Raw genomic sequence first — 24,132 nt, 5'->3', positions numbered from 1 at the left:
AAATGTACTTAATGCCATTGAACTGTATGTTTCTAAATGGCTAACATGGTAAATTTTATGTTATGTATATTTTACCACAATTTAAAGTAAAAAACAAAGTAGGTCCTATTTTTCCTGAGAAACCATTTTGAATAATGAAAAATCTACAGACATATTTCACACTCAATCTTCTTCCATCTGAGTGATCCTATAAGAACCCTTTACTAAAAGAAGTCCTTTGTGCTTATGGACCATAAAAACAAATCCACCTACTGAAAAGGAAGCACCAACAGGCCTTCGGATCCACTTGGGTGGCTTCTTCAGAGGCAACACTATACTATGCTGAGCAGTTTGCTGAGGAATTTGTAATGGTGGAAGGGGCTGTCCTGTGCCAAAGGGATCAAGATTCCCAAAAGATGATGAGAGCTAAAAAAAATAATGCAAGTATAATTTATATGAGATTACATTACATGTTTTCAAGTCATACTCAAGAAATATTTTTATCACAATTATCCAATTAATCCATAGCATTGATAGTAAAGTCATTTTCAAAATAATACCATGATAAGATGATATTTTTCAATTGTTACGATTTAAAATCTTAACGCTTTCTATTACCTTGTCAACTTGTTTCTGCCTTAAGCCATCTGCGCTCCCACCCATGATAGAGTAAACGCTGATTCGCCCATCAAAGGAAGCAGCTGATAAGACAGCAGGATTTCTGGGACACCACTGAATATCAAAGCACCACTGTGTGTTGGTCGGAAGTTCATATAACACCTAAGCAACAACAACAAAAAGTCAGAAAACAGTATAGCCACTTTACAGCCAAAACACCTGTATTAATATGATTAACAAGTGCAGCTTAATTAAATAATTCCTTTTAGAAAGAGTCTTGAGCCAAAAAAAAAAATTATAAATACTTGTTTAAAATATTAGAAGCCCATTTTGATGATCTATTATGATAAAAATAATAATGCTTATTCAAAGTTTCAATCAAATTTAGAAGAAGTGCGTATTAAAAACTAAGGTTTTCCTGTTTTTATTGAAATGGTAGTAGTGGGTGCATCTGAAAGACCAGAAAAATCTATTATAGTAAGCTTGTTAAACTCAAAGATAATGGTCTTCTGCTCTTTTGCTTGCCAAGATCCAAACAACCATATTTAAACTATCTGAAGACCAAATTTAAAAAATAACCTCAAGGGGCGCCTGGGTGGCGCAGTCAGTTAAGCGTCCGACTTCAGCCAGGTCACGATCTCGCGGTCCGGGAGTTCGAGCCCCGCGTCAGGCTCTGGGCTGATGGCTCAGAGCCTGGAGCCTGCTTCCGATTCTGTGTGTCTCCCTCTCTCTCTGCCCCTCCCCCGTTCATGCTCTCTCTCTCTCTGTCCCAAAAGTAAATAAAAGTTGAAAAAAAAAAATTTGGAAAAAAAAAGAAAAAAAAAAAATAACCTCAAGAAGGAAGAATTCACTGAGAATTTGGCTTTTACTCAAGCAAAACCATGTATACAGCATTCTTATTACTGCAAAATAGAAACATATTTAGCATAAACAGTTTTCTTTAAAAGGAAACAATATGGAAAAACTATAAAAAATGGTTGATATAAAACATTTACAATGTAATAATTATTGCTAACTCAAAGTTAGTGTGATGCTAATTGATGCTTATAGGAACAAAAGTTTTATGGTTTTAAGAAGTAAGTCAAGGGGCGCCTGGGTGTCTAAGTCTTGGTTAAGCGTCCCACTTCAGCTCAGGTCATGATCTCACAGTTCGTGGGTTCCAGCCCCTCATCGGGGTCTGTGCTATCAGCTTGAAGCCTGGAGCCTGCTTCGGATTCTGTGTCTCCCTCTCTCTCTCTGCCCCTCCCCTGCTCATGCTCTCTCTCTGTCTCAAAAATAAATAAACATTAAAAAATTAAAAAAAAAAAAAAAAAAAGAAGTCAAATTATCTTAAATTTGACTCAGACATTTTGAATGTTTTACTTTATAAGAAAACAACTAAGTGAAAAGGCATTTAGTCTGCTCATCTTTTTTTTTTTAATTTTTTAATGTTTATTTTTTTATTTTTTATTTTTGAGAGAGAGAGAGAGAGAGAGAGAGAGAGAGAGAGAGAATGAAAGGAGACACAGAATCCAAAGCAGGCTCCAGGCTCTAAGCTTTCAGGACAGAGACTGACATGGGGCTCGAACCCAGGAACCATGAGATCATGACCTGAGCTGACATCGGACAGTTAACCGCCTGAGCCACCCAGGCACCCCTAGCCTGCTTGTCTTTAAGGCTTAAGGTTGATAAGACTCATAGCTTCAAATGTGAATCACTGGTCTGTTCCTAATTTGCATCTGAATAAAAATCTACTAAAGTTTTTAGTTGCAGCATGTACTAAAAGTTTATTCCTTCAAATTCTAAGCACACACAACTAATCATATGCAAAAATTCATTTTATCAAATCATATAATTAAGAATATTAGAGTAATTTCCATGATTCTGAACTCATTTGGGAAGGCACAGTATAAAATGCAAGATTTTATTATTTGGTCTACAAATCCCATGAGGCAAAACTTACTATTTTAATTTTTTTCTCCTATGTCCCCTAACTTTTAAAAAAATTTTTGAGAGAGAAAGAGTGCATGCTTGCTAGCAGGAAAGGGCAGAGAGAGATGGAGAGAGAAAAATCTCAAGCAGGCTCTGTGCTGCCAGTGCAGAGCCTGACGTGGGCTCAAATTCACAAACTGTGAGATCATGACCTGAGCTGAAATCAAGAATCAGATGCTTAACTGACTGAGACACCTGGGTGCCCTATGTTCCCTAACTTTAATGTTTCTATATTCTTACAGATATCACTGCATCTGAAAATTTTAAACCACAAATCAAATAACAAAAGTGCTTGTTTCTATCTTAATATTATAGATTAAAACCTATTGAAGATATTCTTATATTTGCTAGCATTCCATCAGAGTAACTAGCAAAACACTTACAATAATCTATCATAATTATAGAAGGTAAAAGTTGAAAAGCTGTAAGTAATATCTATGGTCTTGATGGGTTAAAATAGGTAATGGGGATTAAGGAGTGCACTTTGTGATGAGCACAGGGTGATGTATAAAAGTGTTGAATTACCATATTGTACACTTGAAACTAATATAACACTGTATGTTAGCTAACTGGAGTGAAAATAAAAACTTAAAAAAAAAAAATCTATGATCTCTTCCCCAATACTGAAAAAGACGGAAGCCATTCATTCAACTAAGAAAAATAATTTTTAATAGTTAAGAGATTTTTTAGCCCATTAACTTAACCCAAAGCAATCAAAGGCAATTAAGTTATATTTATATGACATTTATATTTAATAAGGGGTAAAATTTCCTACATCTAAATTTCTATGGGTAGGACATATGACAAATATTATACTGTGATGTATTATATTCCTGCTGTATAGTTCAGAAGAGAGATTGAAAACGTACATCTACTTGGGCTCCTGGGTGGCTCCAATTCTTGACATCGGCTCTGGTTGTGATCTCACAGTTGTGAGTTCAAACCCTGTGTCAGGCTCCATGCTGAGGATGGAGTCTGCTTGAGAATCTCTCTCTTTCCCTCTCTCTCTGCCACTCCCTTGTGCACGTTCTCTCTCTCTCAAAATAAATAAACATGAAAAAACAAAAACCAAACAAACCAACAAAAAAAACCATACATTTACTGATTTCCAAAAGTCAGGATCTTCAGAAATGGGAAAGCAGGAAAAAGACCCAAACTTTGAAGACACCGATTTCCAGGGATCACGTTAAATAAATCAAATGAAGTATTTCTGAGTGTAGGTAAACACAGTTTATTGGAAATGGGGAGTGGGAGATGGTTACTAATTTCAAATATACTATTTCAGTGGCTGATTTTCTTAGAAGAAACAGCTGAGCTTAGATAATGTTCCTGATAAAATCTCTGCTAGATTAACATCTCACACATACCTCCATCTCTTGTCTTTAATTATAATAATACACTAAAGAATCCTTATGGAAAATTTCTTATTCATCTAGAGATAAAATTATACTGGCTGTAAGTTTGAGAAACATTTCCTCCCCATACCTCTCCTGTGTTTGGGTTGGAGCAGAGAATCTTAGCATCTTTTCCACAGCTCAGCAACAATTCAGGATCTGCCATGCTCCAAGCAATTGCCAAAATCCCCCTATAAAAAACACGAGGTGAAGAAATTTTTAATCTTGAGAAAACCAAGTCTCCAAATGATTCCTGCTTAGGCTTTGGAGAAACATACTGCTAATAGAAGTGTAATTTAATATAATCTTTCTGGAAAGCAATTTAGGAATGTGTATGTTCTTTGATCACTGAAAAGATATTCAATCTCCTCTCATAATCAGGGAAATACAGTATAGGAAAAGAACTCAAATTGTTTAAGATTGGCTTTTGCTTCCAACATTATATTTTTAAAAAGTTAAAATTGGGGTGCCTGGGTGGCTCAGTCAGTTAAGAGTCCGACTCGGGGCACCTGGGTGGCTCAGTCGGTTAAGCGTCTGACTTCAGCTCAGGTCATGATCTTGCGGTCCGTGAGTTCGAGCCCCGCATCAGGCTCTGTGCTGACCGCTCAGAGCCTGGAGCCTGTTTCGGATTCTGTGTCTCCCTCTGTCTCTGACCCTCCCCCATTCATGCTCTGTCTCTGTCTCAAAAATAAATAAACGTTAAAAAAAAAATTAAAAAAAAAAAAAAAAAAGAGTCCGACTTTGGCTCCAGTCATGATCTCATGGTTCGTGAGTTTGAGCCCCGCATTGGGCTCTGTGCTGACAGCTCAGAGCCTGAAGCCTGCTTCAGATTCTGTTTGTCTGTCTGTCTCTCTCTCTGACCCTCCCATGCTCATGCTCTCTCTTTGTCTCTCAAAAATAAATGTTAAAAAAAAATTAAAAAGAAAAAGTTAAAATCTTTGTAAAAATTATAAGGACAGTAAGATGTACAGCCTTATATTCCTCACCCTGACTCACTGATTTGGCCACATTTACTTAATGTGTTTCTCTCCCTCTCTCTCTCTCTTCATATATACACTGACCACTTGAGAGTTAATTGCAGATACTATGACATGTCACCCTACACTTATCTCTGAGGATATAAACATTCTTCTATGTAGCCATAATACAATTACATACTAAAAGTATTTATTATTTATATGTAACATTTAAAAATATATAGTCTGGGGGCGCCTGGGTGGCTTAGTTGGTTAAGTGTCCGACTTCGGCTCAGGTCATGATCTCGCGTCGCGGTTCATGGGTTTGAGCCCCACGTCAGGCTCTGTGCTGACAGTTCAGAGTCTGGAGCTTGCTTCAGATTCTGTGTTTCCCTCTCTCTCTGCCTCTCCCCCACTTCATGCTGTCTACCCTTTCTCTCAAAAATAAACATCAAAAAAAATTTTTTAAATAAAAATATATAGTCTATATTCAAATTTCCACAATTGTATCAATGATATACTTTATAACAGTCCTCCCGTTAGAATCTAATCATGCATGTCAAGAATTTCAAGGCATGTCAAGAATGACTTTGAAAGAAATCTGTACATATTTAATATCACATTTTAAAGATCATTTAGGTTCTTACTAAGTATTAAAGACAAAAATATCACAGAATTAAAGAGCTGGAAGGGACCTTAAAGATCCTATAATGTAACTCTTGCATATATTAGAAGGAGAAAATTGAGAAACTAGAGAGTTGATTTGCTCCTAGCACTCAGTATGGTTTTCTGTCTTGCTAAATTATGATCACTCCTAAAACTGGCAGTACAATAAAGTGTTAAGAGCATGGATTCTAGGATCAGAAAGTTTGGGTCGGAAGTAAGCACTTGACTAGTTATGTGACATAGGCCAAGTTTACCTTGCTGAGCCTCAATTTCCGATTTGTAAAATGGGTTAATAGGATCTATACCACAGGTTTGTTATGAGAATTAATCAAGCTAACATTCAAAGTGTTTGTACATTTTACATGTTATATAAATGTTAGTTGTCCTCCCACCATAATGTAAGTTCCCCGAGGGCAGAGATTTTTGTCTGTTACATTACTGAATCTCAGTACAGTGCTTGGTACAGAGCACATGTTCAAGAAGTATGTGTTAAATGAATGAATAAAACCTTATCTAACAGAAAAATATTAAGACTTCTCAGAATCATCCTTTCTTTACTAAAAAGCTGACTGAAGCATAACATCTGAATAGGATTACATTTTTACTGCACTCTTCTCCTAAAGCTAAAGTAGAGGTCACAAACTTTAAGACTTCTTCCAGTGGGAGAAAAGGGATTTAAAGCTTTAATGTATATATCCCTAAATAGGAAAGAAAGCCCCAAAGTACTTAGAAAATATTAGAGCTAGCAAGCTAACTAGCTAGCTAGCTAGCTTTATTTATTTATTTATTTGTTTGTTTGTTTGTTTGTTTGTTTCAGGGCCCCTAGGTGGCTCAGTTGGTTAGGCATCCGACTTCAGCTCAGGTCATGATCTCACAGTCTGTGGGTTCGAGCCCCGCATCAGGCTCTGTGCTGACAGCTCAGAGCCTGGAGCCTGCTTCGGATTCTGTGTCTCCCTCTCTCTCTGCCCCTCCCCCATTCATGCTCTGTCTCTCTCTGTCTCAAAAATAAATAAACGTTAAAAAAAAAATTTTTTTTAAAAAAGTTAATATTATAAATCTTCTAGGAGAAGCCACAGGAGAAACGTTTTGTGTCACTGAGTTAGATAAAGTGTTTTTTGATAGGTCACAAAAAACACAAATATTTTTTAAACTTATAAATTGGACATAATCAAATTTAAACTTTTGCTTTTTGAAAGACTATGTTTAAGAAAACAAAAAGACTGGGGCAACTGGGTGGCTCAGTTGGTTCAGTGTCCGACTTCAGCTCAGGTCATGATCTCAAGGTTGACGAGTTTGAGCGCTGCGTAGGATTCTGTGCTGACAGCTCAGAGCCTGGAGCCTGCTTCGGATTCTGTGTCTTCTTCTCTTGCTCCTCACCCACTCACACACTGTCTCTCTCTCTCTCTCTCAAAAATAAACAAACATTAAAAAAATTATTAAAAAAAAAAGACTTAATTTTTAAAAAATGTTTATTTACTTTAGAGAGACAGAGAGAGACACAGTGTGAGCTGTCTAGGGGCAGAGAGGAAGACACAGAATCCGAAGCAGGCGCCAGGCTCCGAGCTGTCAGCACAGAGCCCAATATGGGGCTTGAACTCAATGAACCATGAGATCATGACCGGAGCCAAAGTCAGACCGACTGAGCCACCCAGGTGCCCTAGAAAATACTACCATTAAAAGAGATTTGTTTCTTGTTTAAAACCATGAAAAAAATATGTATAAACCCCTGGACACCTGAATATCAATGACAGGAAATGTGCCAAGTTACCAACTAAATTTAATGCTACCAGAATTCACATAAGTAATTTCTCATATCTTTTGATTTTTTTAATTTTTATTAATTTGTAAAGATTTTATTTCTTTAAAGTAATCTCTACACCCAAAGTAGGGCTCAAATTCCATAACCCCGAGACCAAGGGTTGCACACTTTACCCCTCACATCTATGTAGAAAATCTGCACATTTATTAAAATTGAAAGCAGAATAACCCAGCTAATTTCTCAATAATGCTTTTAAACTAAAATAAAAACTTAGAAATAAAACAAACTTTTCAATTGTTGCTTGTAACTGAATGTTATGGAAGACTCTTCATAAGCATGATGACCCTAATAAAGATCAAATTGTATAATGTCATGAGTTGTCCCGAAGTGCTGTGATATACTGGAAATTTGATCTATTAATTATTACATGAAATAAGTAGCGGAAAATCCTTTAACACATTTTTGTACTGTTATAATATGAATTTTTGGGAACAGAAAATGAGATGACTACTGCTTCAAATAAAAACCATTTAACTTTTACAGGATAGAGACAAAGGAGATTCCTTAATTTAAAAATAATTATCTGATAATTCAAAGAAGTAAATATGTTTTTACAAATAAATAAATCAAGTTCCTTAGACGAGCAGCATGATACCTGGCATGATTTTCCAAGACACGGAGTGGAGAGGAAGCAAAGCGAAGATCCCACATCTGGACCACCGGCAATCTATCATCCTCAGAGGCAAGGACCATCTGAGTCGCAACATCAGGATGCCACGCCAACCCAGAGCAATGCATCTGCAGATAGTTAAGGCTCACACTGTATCAATCCTATTACTTTATGAAGAGCCAAAATGAGCTTGAGGAATATGCCTTTGTTGAAACAAACAGTAGAAAACATCAGCTCAGGCTTAGTTTATTTAAAAAAAAAAAAAAAAAAACCCAAACTTAAAACTATTAAATTTTGAACCCTGACAGCTATCTTCACAGCCTGCATTTGGAGATGTCAAGCTATGATGCTTCTTGATTAAATGATTAAATAAAACGATTAAATTTTATTAAACAGTCTTAAAACAGTAGTTTTAAAGTAAAAGGTTGAATGTTTTCAATTCATCTCGCTATTCAATACACATCACCATTCTGGATCAGAATAATTCTGTACCAAAAATGAGTTTACCTGTCAAAATTGTAACTAGGAGGAAAGTTTTATATAAATTTAAATTTAAAACTTTCAGAAAAATGAAAACAGATAAAAGAATATAATAACAAAAAAATCCACACCTTTCCTCTATTTTGCCAAAAAAATCAAGACAAAATGTCTAAAGCAACAACTACCATTTAAATTTTCACATAGAATAAGTTAACATTACTATTGAGAATTACCTGGAAGTTTAGGTCCCACTAAATATTCCAGAAGATGACTGAAATGCTTATTGAAATGCTTTATTCAACTGAAACTTGTTTTAAATTCCTAATTCATTGGAAAACAATACCCTGATGAAATATTCTTCTAAATAGTTTTTTGCTGTTATAGTTAAATTATACATATATGCTCGGATTTAGGCAAACTTATTTCTAAAAATGTCAAACTAAATAATGTAATTAAAAACAAACAAAATAAGGCCCTATATTATGTCTAAATTATTTTATAGCACACTGTCACACAGTATTAAGGAATCTGTAAGGTCAAAACTTTAATGTGCTATACAGCTACATCTACTGGGCAGGTAGGAGAACATTAGCTCACTTTAGCAGTACTTAATGAGAGGAGATGAAGCCAGGAGTTTGGCAACTACAAGTTCATAGTCACACAATTACTAGCAGGAAAAATTTGTGTGTTCTAGAGAAAGCTAAAGATAAAATATTACTTTGAAACAGCTAATAAAATAAAAACAATCAGTATATCAGGGAAGAAACTATTTAATTAACAATCTCTCCCTTCATTATTAATAATATCCAGCATGGTTTATTGGAAACTTTATTATTTTCCCCAAGGAAAAATCTTCTCATTCCAACATGATTGGTCCATGAAAAGACAGGATTTGCCTTTATAAAAATCTGATTTGCTGTCAACACGGACAAACAATATAGAAATACCTACAGCAGAAACATAACATGTTTGTTATAAATCAATCATATACTTACCCTGTTACTATGGTCACTGACTTTGATGATAGGTTCATTTTTTCTAAGATCCCATACAGTGGCCCGGCCACTGGGACTGGCTGACGCTAAAATATGCTGGACTTGTCTGTTCCATGCAATGCAGCTGATATCTTCTGGAGGCTAAAAGGAATAAACTACTAAAAACCATTTCCCAATTACGGTCAAATTTAACTACAAAATCTGATCCTTCTTTTTAAAAAGGGAGTAATTTAAGTCTGACCTCTTCATTCCACAAATTTTTTATATTCATAAGTTCTCAATATATACAATACATCTTAAAGCTCAGATATATGCCACTTCAAGTATATTACCTTGTTTAATATTGTCTCATTCACCAGGCATTTATTAAGCTCCTGCTATAAATCAAGCACTTTTTCTTTACTTTGCAACTGCCACAAGGTAGATAATGAACTACAAAGTAGACGGTGATCAGTATGACAGACAACTAGGGAGAACAAAAGTTACAGCCTAGACCACTAGAAGAATATCTTTATAAATGGGAGATCTTATGCTACCATTATGCTACCTCTAAGATTGCCAAAATGCTGGGGTCCATTATAAGATAAACTTCAAGGAGGCAAGTGGAGGATTGTTCTCTCTTAACTTATTAGAAATACATAGGAAAGGGATGGAGTTGTTTTTTTTAAAGATTTAGTTTCCTTTCTAGTCTATGATTTTTATTCTGTGGTTGGATATTGTCAAAATACTACACAATACAAAATACTATACTATATATAATACTATATCTGAAAAAACTACCAGAGACTTGTCTATTTTATTCACTACTATATGTCAAGTACATCAAACAATATCTGGTGTTAGGCACTGAATAAATATTTGCTGTTGAGGACTCACTGATACCTTGAAGAAACACATTTACTAAGACTGTACTTTACAATACCTAAGGAAAATCAATAACAACACTGATTTTAAACAAATATATTTTGTGTGGAAAAAAATGAAATAAGTGTTGAAGAACTGACTTTGGTTATTTTGATTACATTAAAATCAACACAATACCTGTGTTTTCGCTCCTGGTGTCATTGGAGTTGCAAAATTGTTGAGATCCCAAATGTAGATTTCAGATTCATTAGCACCAGAGGCTACCAGATTAGTCTGCAGTAAGAAATAATTAATAACTAAACAGCATTTAAGAATAATTAAGAGAACTCAGAATTAACTGTTCAGAGATGGAAAGATCTAGGAGTTTTAGGGCACACAACTTTTCTGTTTAATTAAAAAAAGCAGAACTCAAGAATTCCTAAATACTATGCATAGTAATCTGAAACTGTGATAGTGTTTTATTTTTGTTTTTAATTAAAAAAAATTTTTTAACGTTTATTTATTTTTGAGAGACAGAGAGATGGAGCACAAGCAGGAAAAGGGTAGAGAGAGAGAGAGAGAGACACAGAATCTGAAGCAGGCTCTAGGGTATGAGCTGTCAGCACAGAGCCTGATGCGGGCTTGAACTCACAAACTAAGCTGAAGTCAGATGCCTAACTGACTAAGCCACCGAGGCACTCCATGAAACTGCAATGATGTTTTAGAGACGTGTATTATAAAATTCTACTTCATTCACAAGATAACATGTCTACTGACATGATAAGACATTAAAAAAATAATTATATGGATAAATTCTTAAACAATCATGCAACCATATGGGGATTATCATTTCTGCATCCCTAGAAGGGGATCTGATTGTAAAAGGCAAAAACAGACAAAACCAATTATTGCTTTCAGACCAATAACTGAATCCTAAAATAACAGCATCTATCTACAGATACCTCAAAGCCAGCTTCTGGAGCCGGACCAATACAGGGCTACAAAAATCTCTTGTCTTAAATCCTCATGTATTTCTAGTTCATTTACACTCAATCTTGCTCTGGGAGGCAGTATTTCTAGGTTATCTCTGTTGCATACCTTAAGGATCAACAATACCCTAAAACTGTGATAGGAAGTACAGAAAGATAATGAGTTTCATATATTGACTTTCATCCCTTATTATTCATTCTTATTATAAATTCTTCTCTGATGGACCATCATGTAACTATGGAAATAGAGGAATTCTATGGTTGTAGTCACCTATAATACAACACACTAACCGATAATCAGCAGTTGTTTCATTAGCAAAAGAACTAGCTATCTAACCTAAAAAGTAGGTACCGTAAACTATAGAAATGAAGTTTGGGTTTCTGTATTTCTGTATCCTAAGTACCTATTTATAATACAAGAAAAATAACTATTTTAAACTTATTTGAGAGCGAGCATGAGCTGAGGAGAGGGGCAGAGAGAGGGGGAGAGAGAGAGAGAAAGAAAGAGAGAAAAAGTGAATCTTAAGCAGGCTCCACACGCAGTGTGGAGCCCAACTCAGGGCTCAACCCCACGACCCTGGGATCATGACCTGAGCTGAAATCAAGAATCAGAAGCTCACCCCACTGAGCCACCCCAGTGGCCCCATTTTAAACTTTCTTAGGATAACATTTATGTTTTGGTTGTTATGCTCTACTATCCTATTAATTCAAGATCTTTACTAACCAATACATCTATATAGTTAATATTCAGTAATGTTTATGATGGCAACAGTAGACTAACTCTTGTCTACCCATTAGATTTGCACTGTATTTGTGTAATTTTCTAATTATTTGATAGAGCAGTAATCGCTGTCATGAATACAAAGTTTTTCAATTAATAAAACAGAGGATTAACCAGACACCACAGCACTAGCCTAATGCTGAACTAGCACAAACTTTTAAAAGTCATTGTTCCCAACCTCTGGAGCTCCTAATGTTTAATAAAAAATATCCTCAGATGGCATTACAGCTCCAGATTTGTAGAATTAAACCCATCAGCCTTATCCCCTCCATAGAATTATTATCATTTACCCTGATCCCAACTCTGAACCCTCCATTCTTCAAAAAAATACACTCACTCATCAACCTGCACAGGCACACATTTTTAGCTTTCAATTCCAAGACTGAGGCATAGTAGATTTATATTCTTTTTTTTTTTTAATGTTTATTTATTTTTGAGAGAGACAGAGAGAAACAGAGTGTGAGCAGGAGAGGGCAGAGAGAGAGGGAGACACAGAATCTGAAGCAGGCTCCAGGCTCTGAGCTGTCAGCACAGAGCCTGACATGGGGCTCAAACTCATAAACCATGAGATCATGACCTGAGGTGAAGTCAGATGCTTAACCAACTGAGCCACACAGGCACCCCTCATATTCTTATTTCAAATAAGCAGCACATATCTCAAGAATTATGAATAAATGTCAAAAGTCTAACCTGGAAAATATTCACATCCAAGGCTCTTACTGGGCCGGTATGCTTGTCATTTTGGGCAATCACAACTTCCTTGTCTCCAGCTATAATTTTAGAAGGATCATAAAGAATAATATTTCCATTTTCACCACCTGCAATCAGAACTCCAGAGACATTTCCTTTGGAATCCATCTTATAAGGCCCCCAAATCAAGTTGTGGTACCTTTAAGAGAAAATAAGTAAATGACTCATTTTTTAAGTCAAATAACTACAGAAAAGAATTTGAAATTACGTATTTAATTCCTATGTTTTCATAAATAATCTAAAAACACTGCTTTTCCTCTATTCCTGGTAACTGTGCATGACTTGGTGAAATAGCATTTTAGTTTTTATTTGTATTCATATGTGCATATTTGATTTTATAATCTTAAAGAGTAAAAACTTTTTGGTAGAGGTAATATAGTATCACAAAGTATACCTGATTTGTGTGTCAAAATATATGGGCTTAAGAATGGTTTTACCATTTAGAAACTGTGAGACCCTGGGTGAGTTACTTAATCCTCCTAAGCTGCTTTTAGTTCACCTGTAAAATAGAGCTAATAACCATTTCCCTTGATATTGTTTGATTACAGAAGTACTCACTGACAAGTGGTCTGTTAAATAGTAAAGGTGTTAAAGGAGTTATATGGAATTTTCTTTATGTATATATGTGTGTGTGTGTGTGTGTGTGCGTGTGTGTGTGTGAATTTTTAAGTTTACTTATTTATTTAGAGAGAGAGATAGAGTACAAGCAGGGGAGGGGCAGAGAGAGAGGAGAGAGAGAATTCCAAGCAGGCTCTATGCTGTCAGTGCAGAGCCCGACACGGGGCTCAATCTCACGACCTGTTAGGTCTGACCTGAGTCGAAATCAAGAGTCAGACACTTAACCAACTGAGTTACCCAGGCGCCCCTGAAATTTTCTAAGAAAAGTAATGTATTATGACAGTGGAAAAATGACATCAAAATTATGTCTATTATGACAAGTGCCCCCACTGGTGGACAATAAAAGATTATAGTTTGAAAGGAGATGAAATATGAAGGTGGCATGAGGTATATAATGAAACAAATGGTGGTGAGTAGAAAACCTGATAGACAAAATGCATCTGAAGCTCCCATCACAGAGGAGGGCTCTGAAGATGAGAGGTCCATTGAGACTTCATGATTTGAGCTATGTGAAGTTATGTTAGCTAGGGTACAATCTCTTCACCAAAATCTGCCAAACTACTGAGACAATAAAGCATATTTTACTACTCAGATGAAAGGGTTCTTTTTCTGCATTACAATAGGGTGTTAAGTACTTGGAAAGGCGATCCAAATAACACTGTATCAAAAATCATGTCAATAAAAATCTCTGTGAAATGTTTTTAAATATAGATAAGTACAAGGAAAAAATAAAAATAACCTACCATTCAGAGATAATCCTATTAACATCTTAATATTATCTTAACAACATCTTAATATTATCCAACCACTCCTTTTTTTGACCATACTTCTCCTTTTTTTGTAAACAGGTGAGATAAAGGAGGTAAAAGAAAGTATGTCTACTGTATCATGAGGAAAAAAACTACTGGAAAAGAGCCTTTCCCTCCTGTCCCACACATCAGTCAGAAATAAAAAAGTATTTTACTTCCACAGAAATTCACTCATATAGGGAGGGAGGCAGGCAAACCATAAAAGACTCGTAAACACAGAGAACAAACTGAGGGTGGATGTGGGGGTGGGGGAGAGGGGAAAATGGGTGATGCACATTGAGGACACTTGTTGAGATGAGCACTGGGTGTTGTGTGTAAGAAATGAACCATGGGAATCTACCCCAAAACCAAGAGCACACTTTATACACTCTATGTTAGCCCATTTTAGAATAAATTATATTAAAAAAAAAATAGAAATCTACTCATATACTTTTTCTCAAAATATTTCATGTAATTGATGGTATTCCTTGCAGTTTCTAATAATACCTTATTTATAGATAAATTAGCCATCAACCACAACATAATAATCACAACCATAAATAATGTGAATTTAAGATTAATCAACCTCATACCTGTGAGAAGAAGAGAAAGTGGCACAAGATTTCATATCCAAGGATGGATCAGAAAGGTCTAATTCAAATATCTCAAGGGAAGCATTGGTACTAAATGTGGCATCCAGCTGCTGAGCAGATGTTCCTATAGAAAATACATTTATGGTGAGTACACATGCAAAACTAAAAGACTTGGAGAAAACCATACAAAACAGAAATTAAATGCATGTTTTTCAATTATCTCACTCATGAATGCTGCATTAGTGACTAAAATCTCAGGATATGTGCCATTGAACAGATGCTTAAATTACTACAGCAATGAGATTCTGACACAAGGCTTAGAGATAATGCTTCTAAGAGTGGGTAGTGAAGATAATTTTTTAAACATGTAGATGTTTATTATTTACAATGTCCGCTTATAGCTACAAATGATGTAACTCTTCATATAAAAATGCTAGCATCAAAACTGTTCTTCATTCATTCAAATCAATACTTAGCTTTTTTTTTTTTTAACATGTTATCTATCGTGCTTAACACTGGAGGAATAATGATGAAAGAACTCTTATGAAGTGGGGAACACACTATAAATGTAACATACCATGATTAATGCTATAATGAACAAGGTGCTAAGGAAACAGAGGAAGGTCACTGAACGCAGTTCACAAGGAGGATGGAGGTATCCTGCTAGGGAAGGAGAGGCTTTCTAGAGGAGATGAAGCTTAATATGAATCTCAAAAGGACAGGCACGGATAGGCCAAATGTGGAAAAGAAGAAATAAGTGACTCCTACTATGTTCTCTCTGTTGAACTTACCTGTAGCTAGGTAAATGGGATGATTCTGGGCAGGGCTCCAGGCCTGCATGGCTGTACGGTCTACTTCCTTTAACTTCATCCTGCTAAAGAGAATATTTTATATAGAAATAAACTGAACATGTCAAAACATAGAGGGGCGCCTGGGTGGCTCAGTCGGTTAACTGTCCGACTTTGGCACAGGTCATGATCTCACGGCTCGTGAGTTCGAGCCCCGCGTCAGGCTCTGTGCTGACAGCTCAGAGCCTGGAGCCTGTTTCAGATTCTGTGTCTCCCTCTCTCTCTCTCTGACCCTCCCCCATTCATGCTCTGTCTCTCTCTGTCTCAAAAGTAAATAAACGTTAAAAAAAAATTAAAAAAAAAAAACATAAGACATTTTTTTACATAGAAATACACTTAACTAATGACTACATCATTAGAATGTTCAAATGCCAATAAATCAAACTGGTTTCGGTATCATTTGTCAGGAATGTTCAATATTAGAAAGAAGAAAAACTTGTTAAATTATATTGAGACAAATATAGGGCTTTTCGAATTGTTTACAAATTACAGTCCTTCAACTGAAAAATCAGTCTGAAAAAAAAAAAAGAAAACAATACAGAGTGAGGGACTAACTTTGCTACACAATATACTTCTCAGGTAAGGACAGGTGGCGGTACATCAGGGGCCAGAGAAGGCACGCAATAAACAAGGTACATCTTCTGAAAGCAGGATTACTAAATTGCAACAGCAGTTTTAGAAATTAATTTTAAATTAAAACAGGCTAATTTCAGAGAAGAATGTAGTAACATCACAGATTTTAAAGATAAATTTAGCAGAAATTTTAAATAGCCAGTCACTCCAAGGTATGGTTCCATATACCACTAGTTTATGTATTTTCTGTTAAAGTTACTTTGGTAGAAAAATACTGTGCTGTAGTTTAAAAAAAAAAATTGTTATTATACATAAATATATCACATGGCACAGTATTCCACTGTAAGATGTACCATAATTTACTCACTTCGTCCACTACTGGTGAACACTGGAGTTGTTTTTAATCTTTTGCTATTTTTACAAACAATGCTGAAATAAATAGCCATATGTACATGTTATTCCATTCATGGGCCAGGATAGCTATAAATTTCCAGAAGCAAAACTACTGGGTTAAAGATAACGCAATTCTGGGGCACCTGGATGGTTCAGCCAGTTAACCGGCGGACTCTGGATTGTGGCGCAGGTAATGATCTCGCAGTTCATGGGTTTGTGAGTTGGAGCCCCGCAGTGGGCTCTGCACCTGCTTGGGATTCCCTCCTTCTCTCTCTGCCCCTTCCCCACTCATGCTCACTTTCTCTCCCTCTCAAAAATAAGATTTAAAACCTTAAAAAGAAAGATAAATGCAACTGTAACATTGATGGTTATTGTCAAGTTGCTCTCCATAATCACTATACTGTTTCACACCCTCTACCATCTTACAAGAGGAACACTTTTAGATTTTTACCAATGATAGATGAACAATGTTTACTCTTAAGTAGTTACAATTTGCATTTCTGATACCATAATGTTGAGCATCTTTTTATAAGGTTATGGGCCATCCATAATACACCTTTTCTGTCTATCCTTGTCTATACTTCTTGCCTATTTTTCTACTGAGTTGTCTGTCAGACTTTATTTTTTTATTTTGGTTACAATTTTTTTCTTACCTTTCACAAGATTTTGATTCTTTTTCTTAATGTTTATTTATTTTGAGAGAGAGAGAGAGAGAGAGAGAGAGAGAGAGCGAGCATGAGCAGGGGAAGGGCAGGGCAGAGAGAGAGGGAGATAGAGAGAATCCCTCGGACCTTAACTGTGAGATCATGATCCGAGCCGAAATCGAGTTGTACACTTAACCAACTGAGCCACCCAGGCGCCCCAAGATTTTGACTTAAAAAAAAATAGATTTATCAGAGCTGTTTCAGGTTCACAGAAAAACTGAGTGAAAAGTATAGAGTTCATGGGGCGCCTGGGTGGCGCAGTCGGTTAAGTGTCCGACTTTAGCCAGGTCACGATCTCTCGGTCCGGGAGTTCGAGCCCCGCGTCAGGCTCTGGGCTGATGGCTCAGAGCCTGGAGCCTGTTTCAGATTCTGTGTCTCCCTCTCTCTCTCTGCCCCTCCCCCATTCATGCTCTGTCTCTCTCTGTCCCAAAAATAAATAAACGTTGAAAAAAAAAATTTAAAAAAAAAAAAAAAAAAAGAAAAGTATAGAGTTCTCACATACCTCTCTACCTTCTCCCCCATCCCCCTCCCCTCACCCCATCCCAGCCTTTCCCACCATAAAACTGTCCTGTACCACAGTAGTGTATTTGTTACAACCAACCTATGTTGGTGTATTACTATCAAGCAAAGTCCACGGTTTACTTTAGGGTATACTCTTTGGGTTTTGACAAATGAATAATGACACATATCCACCTACCCACAGTTATAGTATCATTCAGAAGTTTTCCTGCCCTAAAAATTCTGTGTTCCACCTCTTTATCCCCCTCCTCTCCCCATCCCACCTCCTCCTTCCTGCCAACCACTGATCTCTTTCCTCTCCTCATACTTTTGCCTTTTCTAGAATGTCATTTAGTTATAATTAGATAGTATGTAGCCTTTTGAGATTGGCTTCTTTCACTTAGCAACAGGCATTTAAAATTCTTCCCTTTTTGTGACTTGATAATTCATTTCTTTTTATCATGGAAAAATATTCCATTGTATGGAGGTACCATGAATTAGTAGTCACATTTATCATTTTTTAAAAAATGGTGTCTGAATTTTGATGAACTATGAAGGCCTTTTGCATGCCAAGGTTATAAAGAAATTCACCCATATTTTTCTTCTAGGCAAATTCATTTGTGGCTTTTCTTTTAAATTTTGACTCAGGTCCTGTTATACAATGTATGTTCATAGTTTATTTTTTTATTACAAAACTATTGAAAAGTCTATCTTTTTCCTACTAATTTTAAGATAATCACTTTTATCATGTACTAAGTTCCTATATTTAGGTTTATATTCCTATAGGTATTATGATGTAGATTAGGATTTATATTCCTGTATATATTTAGGTTTATTCCTGGATTTCCATTCCTTATGTCCATCTGCTATTTATTTACATGCTAGCACTCCACTGTTTTAAATACTAAGGCTTTACAGAAGTATGATTCCAATAACCTCTATCCATTGCTTTTCTCCCACCCTATTTTTTTTTTTTTTTTTGCTATTATTACTGTTTATTTTACTACATAAACTTCAGAATAGTTCTTGTCTAATTCCAGAAAAAAAGAGAATGTTAATATGTTTCCTGAATCTGCATCAAATTAATAAACTTATGGTCAGGGGCGCCTGGGTAGCTCAGTCCGTTAAGCATCTGACTTCAACTCAGGTCCTGCCCTTGTGGTTCGTGAGTTCAAGGCCCACATTGGGCTCTGTGCTGACAGCTCAAAGCCTGGAGCCTACTTTGGATTCTGTGTCTCCTTTTCTCTGTGCCCCTTCCCCACTCATGATCTCTCTCTCTCTCTCTCAAATACAAACATTTAAAAAAATTAAAAAATAATAATAAATTTATGGAGAAACTGACATAATGCAGAATCTTCCCAATAAGACCATGTTGCCTTTTAAGTCTTCTTTTTTTATCTTTCAGTATTATTTTAAGCTTTTTGACATATTGGGTTTGTTTATTCCCAAGTATTTTATGTTTTGGTTTGTTTGTAAATGTGGCTCACCCCTAACCCACCCCTATTACATAGACTGTCTTCTTGTTATTGTTATACAAAGGCTAGTAGTATTTGTACTACCATATTAAACAGTAGCAATAACAGTGGGATTTCTTGTTCCTTTCTTTAGTGGAAAAGCCTACTATATCACCATGGAGCATGACTTTAGGATTTGAAATACACATACATATGCACATATAGATATAAATATATATAATGTAAGGAAATTAGCCATCGATTACTATTTTATTCAATGCTATTTATAAAGACCAGGTATTAAATTCTGTCAAACGCTTTTTATTGGGTAATCAGAATGAACAGATTCTTCTTCTTAGGTCTATCACTGAAACAAATTATACTAACAGATTTCTTAATATGGACCATCTTTTTGTACCTTGAATAAACTTCTCATGATGTATTTCTACTAACGTGTTGCTAGATTCCATTTGTTTAACAGAATTTTGCTTCTAGAGTTGTGAGACTGAGTCTATTCTTCTTTTGTGCAATCTTGTCACGTTTTGATACCAATGTTATAACACTTGAGTCATAAAAAAAGTTTTCCTTCTTTTTCTATGCTCTAAAACAACTTCAATAACAGCATTGGAATTATTGGTTCTTCAAAGATTTAGCAGAATTCTCTCATGAAACATGTGGGCTGGGTACTTTTGAAGGTCTTTTATGGAAATTGATCTATTTGAATTTCCTTTATACAAAGTCATTTTTGTAAATTATATTTTCCTATGATAATCCTTTAATTTTTTTTCTTTACGGATTTTCTCATTATTTCAGACTTGAACAACATAGACTCACGATTCAATTTATGCTATTTATGTTTATTAGTCTTTATTACATATATTTGTGTTTTGCTTCCCCCTACCCTCCTCTTAGTAATTGATCAGCTTAGCTAGTGACTTGTTTATTTTCAAACAGCCAATTTAGTAGTTTAGTAGTCCTTTTTGTTTTCTAATTCATCAGTTTCTTTTATTTGTATTAATTCCTTCCTTCTACTCTCTTTTCATTTACTTAGATCTTTTCCTAACTTTCTAAGTTAAATGCTTAACCCACTCATTTTTGTTACTTATTTTTTGTAAGTATTTAAGGCTTTGAATTTTCTCTGAGTAATGCTTTAGCTAGATTACATATATTTCTTGTATTTTCATCACTATGGTCATCTACATATTTTGCGATTTCCATTTGTAGTCTCCATTGATCCAAGAGTTGACTGAATTTAATATGCAAGTGGAAGGGTCTTTTACTGCATTGTGATTTTTTTTATAGTATCTCTCCTTTCTAAAATTTATTGAAGTTTTCTTTGGGGCCTATATAGAAGGTTTTGTAAATGTTTCATGAGATCTAAAAAGAACAGGTACTCTGTTTTCAGGATCAAGATCAATATATATTAATCGAATCTACTCTATTGACTTAATTGTTTAGGTTGTCTACAGCCTTACTGTTTTTCCATTTGATCTGTCCCGGACCAAGAACAGTGAATTAAAGGTCACTACTACTAATGTATTTGTGCTTATTTTTCCTGTTATCTCCCGAAAGTTGCTTTGTTATTTAACACATAGTTATTTGGTTGACAGGTATTCATAATATTAAATGTTCACTGTCAAATACACATTTATAGCTTTGTATAGTATTGCTCTTCATTTTAAATAAGGCTTTGGGTCTGAATTCCACTTTATCTCATATTAAGACCCACATGAGGGGTACCTGGGTGGCTCAGTCAGTCAAGCATTCGGCTCTTGATTTCAACTCAGGTCATGATCTCGCACTTTGTGGGACTGAGCCCAGCAATGGGCTCTGTGCTGACAGTGCGGAACCTCCTCGGGATTCTCTCTCTCCCTCTCTCTCTCTCTGCCCCTCTCCTGCTCACGTTTCACACTGTCTCTCAAAACTAAATAAATAAAGAGGGGCGCCTGGGTGGCTCAATCGGTTAAGCACCCGACTTCGGCTCAGGTCATGATCTCGCTGTCTGTGAGTTTGAGCCCTGTGTCGGGCTCTGTGCTGACAGCTCAGGGCCTGGAGCCTTCTTCAGATTCTGTGTCCCCCTCTCTCTCTGCCTTTCCCCTGCTCACACTCTGTCTCTCTCTCTCTCAAAAATGAATAAACATTAAAAAAAATTTTTTAAATAAAGAGAGTTTGTGTGGGATTGAGGAGAGGGGCAGGGGGTGGAGTGGAGAAGAGGGAGATGAGAGAGAGAGAGAGAGAGAGAGAGAGAGAGAGAGAGAGAGGAGCCCCACACAGGGCTTGATCCCCCATGACCCTAGAATCATGACCTGAGCCCAATCAAGAGTCAGATGCTCAACCGAGTCTTCTAGGTGCCTCTGCCCTTTTCAATTTTGAGCCACTTTGTTTTCACTGGCTGTCTTCAATACAGAAAAAAAAGAAATTTCAGATTTTGCTTAGTGATCCAATTTGAACATTTTTCAATAGATTAGCTAATAAGGCCATATAAAATTTACTGATATAAGTCTTTTCTTCCTGATTTAACAGGTATGATTGCTTAGTTCTATATTATTTTGCTATGTTTGGTTTTATAATTTAGAAATGTACTTTCCCTGTTGTCCATATTTGTGTATTTATCATTTTTCTGATAATTAGTATGACTTGTATTTTTGTTCTCATAAGTACTTCTGGTTCTATCTTAATAATTTAAAACAATATTATTTAGGGGCATCTGGGTTGCTCAGTCAGGTAAGTGTCCGACTTCAGCTCAGGTCATGATCTCGTGGTTTGTGAGTTCGAGCCCTGCATTGGGCCCTGTGCTGACAGCTCAGAGCCTGGAGCCTGCTTCAGATTCTGTGACTCCCTCTCTCTCTGCCCGTCCCCACTTGCTCTCTGTCCTGTCTCTCTCAGAAATATATAAGCATAAAAAAAACCCCAGTATTATTTAGTACCATTAATCCTCTATTTCTTTACACCGTAATTACTGTGAGCACTAATGAAATCAGTTTTCATAATCTTACTGCCCCTCTTGTACTCCACAGTTATTACAGTCAATAGTATTATCTTTCTCGGTGTTTACCTTTGTACTGTTAAATATGCTTACACCTCCACTAACTGACTTGTCAGCTTTAAATAACGTCCTTTGACTCCCAGCTATTACAGATGAGGCAACCCATTAACTTATTCTACCTCCAATTTTTTTCTTACTTCCCACTTCTCTTAATTTTTTAGTTTTATAATGAATTCCTACATTATCAGATATTGAACATATACACTTTATTCTTTCTTCCTTATTCCCACCTTTGTTTTAGTCTCGGGTTTGCAGTTAAATATATTCAATGCTCTCCAAGAGTACTTTTGCCAACTTTCTCATTCATTTCTAGAGAATAAAGTTCATCCTCCAGTAGTTTCCTTACGAGGGCCTAAGATTAACGATATGCCCTGGGTCTTACATGTTCAAATTGTTTATACATGAAGAGTATTTTACAGATGATAAAAATGAAGGCACAGAAAGATTAAATAATTTGTACGTGCTAGCAAGGGACACAGCCAAAACTGGAACTCAGAAGTTTACTTCCAGAGTCCAAGCTCTTACTTGTTACCTTAACAAATTCAGGTATTCGATTTTAATCATAGAAGGCATGCTAACATTTAGAAGAAATACTGACAAAACAACTAGGATGCAGGAGGACACTGAGAGAAGGAACGTATTTTAGAAACCGTGCTAGGTTAGGCAAGAGTGGATTAGGAGGTTGCATCACGTGGTTAAAAGTAGTAGAGCCTTTGGAGTCAACACTAGATTTGACTGTTGGCTGTGCTACTTATGATACTTTGGACACACTGTTTAACCTCTCTGAGCCCCACTTGTAAAATAGGGACAAAAGAGACTACTTCATGGGATGTTGTGAAACTTAAATGAGATGATATATTTGAAATACGAGGCCAAACACAGTGCCCAGCACATAGGTTAACATGAGTTTTAATACGCTAACTACTTTTTAAAATTATTACTATCATGAGATTAACCAAGAAAACCATACATCTAGTTTCCTAAGACTATTGTGAAAAAAAGGGCAAAATCTCAATTTTCTAAGAAGTGAAAAAGAGGCCTATTTTCTATATATGAAATGTCCTCTTCCTCTGAGCCAACTGTCTTTAATAACAAGTTCAAGTCCCAGTTCCTTCGTAAGTACCCTAATGATCCAATACACAATTATCTAAATAATCTCTTAACTGTCTATACCACTTTAAACATATTATAATAAAGTATCTTATTCTATCTTAAAACTTTATAACACTCTATTAGTACCTATTGTTACATCTTTTTCCACTGCCTTTTCACCAACTGTTTTATATGGCATCTTGTCTCACTAACTAGACAAATAATGTCTTTTTTCAATAAAAAATTACAACTTTTACCCTTTCTGGACTCAAAATTGCTTAGCACAGGGTGAAGTAGATACAAAGGTTTGCTTGTTCAATTTTAAATGTTTATTAGGGAAATACAAAAAGAGTGATGAGCTAGAAAGATTACTTTCAGGTAAAACATTTAATTTTTAAATTCTTTTTTTTTTTTTTAATTTTTTTAACGTTTATTTATTTTTGAGACAGAGACAGAGCATGAAGGGGGGAGGGGCAGAGAGAGAAGGAGACACAGAATCGGAAGCAGGCTCCAGGCTCTGAGCCATCAGCCCAGAGCCCAACGCGGGGCTCGAACTCACGGACCGTGAGATTGTGACCTGAGCCGAAGTCGGATGCTTAACCGACTGAGCCACCCAGGCGCCCCTAATTTTTATATTCTTAAGTGTTTAAAAGAAAAAAATAACTTTACTAACT

General features: G+C 36.0%; 1 protein-coding gene across 50 annotated transcripts in view; it reads right to left on the bottom strand.

Moving 5' to 3' along the window:
* The window catches only part of SEC31A (SEC31 homolog A, COPII coat complex component), a 72,993-nt gene that overhangs the window by 45,223 nt on the left and 3,638 nt on the right, over window positions 1-24,132 (bottom strand). For 32 of the 50 annotated variants that reach the window (XM_043572305.1, XM_043572309.1, XM_043572320.1 and 29 more), the window contains exons 2-10: window positions 15,642-15,721; window positions 14,851-14,974; window positions 12,792-12,990; window positions 10,530-10,625; window positions 9,489-9,629; window positions 7,999-8,141; window positions 4,054-4,153; window positions 598-759; window positions 253-405 (exon numbers count right to left, since the gene is read on the bottom strand). In XM_043572305.1, coding sequence (XP_043428240.1) covers window positions 253-405; window positions 598-759; window positions 4,054-4,153; window positions 7,999-8,141; window positions 9,489-9,629; window positions 10,530-10,625; window positions 12,792-12,990; window positions 14,851-14,974; window positions 15,642-15,720 — 1,197 coding nt within the window. In that variant the 5' untranslated portion in view covers window position 15,721. Of the gene's footprint in view, window positions 1-252; window positions 406-597; window positions 760-4,053; window positions 4,154-7,998; window positions 8,142-9,488; window positions 9,630-10,529; window positions 10,626-12,791; window positions 12,991-14,850; window positions 14,975-15,641; window positions 15,725-24,132 lie in introns of all 50 variants that reach the window. The other 18 variants (XM_043572302.1, XM_043572306.1, XM_043572315.1 and 15 more) reach the window with 1 other exon arrangement.

The sequence above is a fragment of the Prionailurus bengalensis genome, chromosome B1, assembly GCF_016509475.1.
Source record: "Prionailurus bengalensis isolate Pbe53 chromosome B1, Fcat_Pben_1.1_paternal_pri, whole genome shotgun sequence".
Taxonomy (NCBI): domain Eukaryota; kingdom Metazoa; phylum Chordata; class Mammalia; order Carnivora; family Felidae; genus Prionailurus; species Prionailurus bengalensis.
The sequence above is the reverse complement of the archived record's forward strand: the minus strand, read 5'-3'. Positions and strand labels throughout refer to the sequence as shown.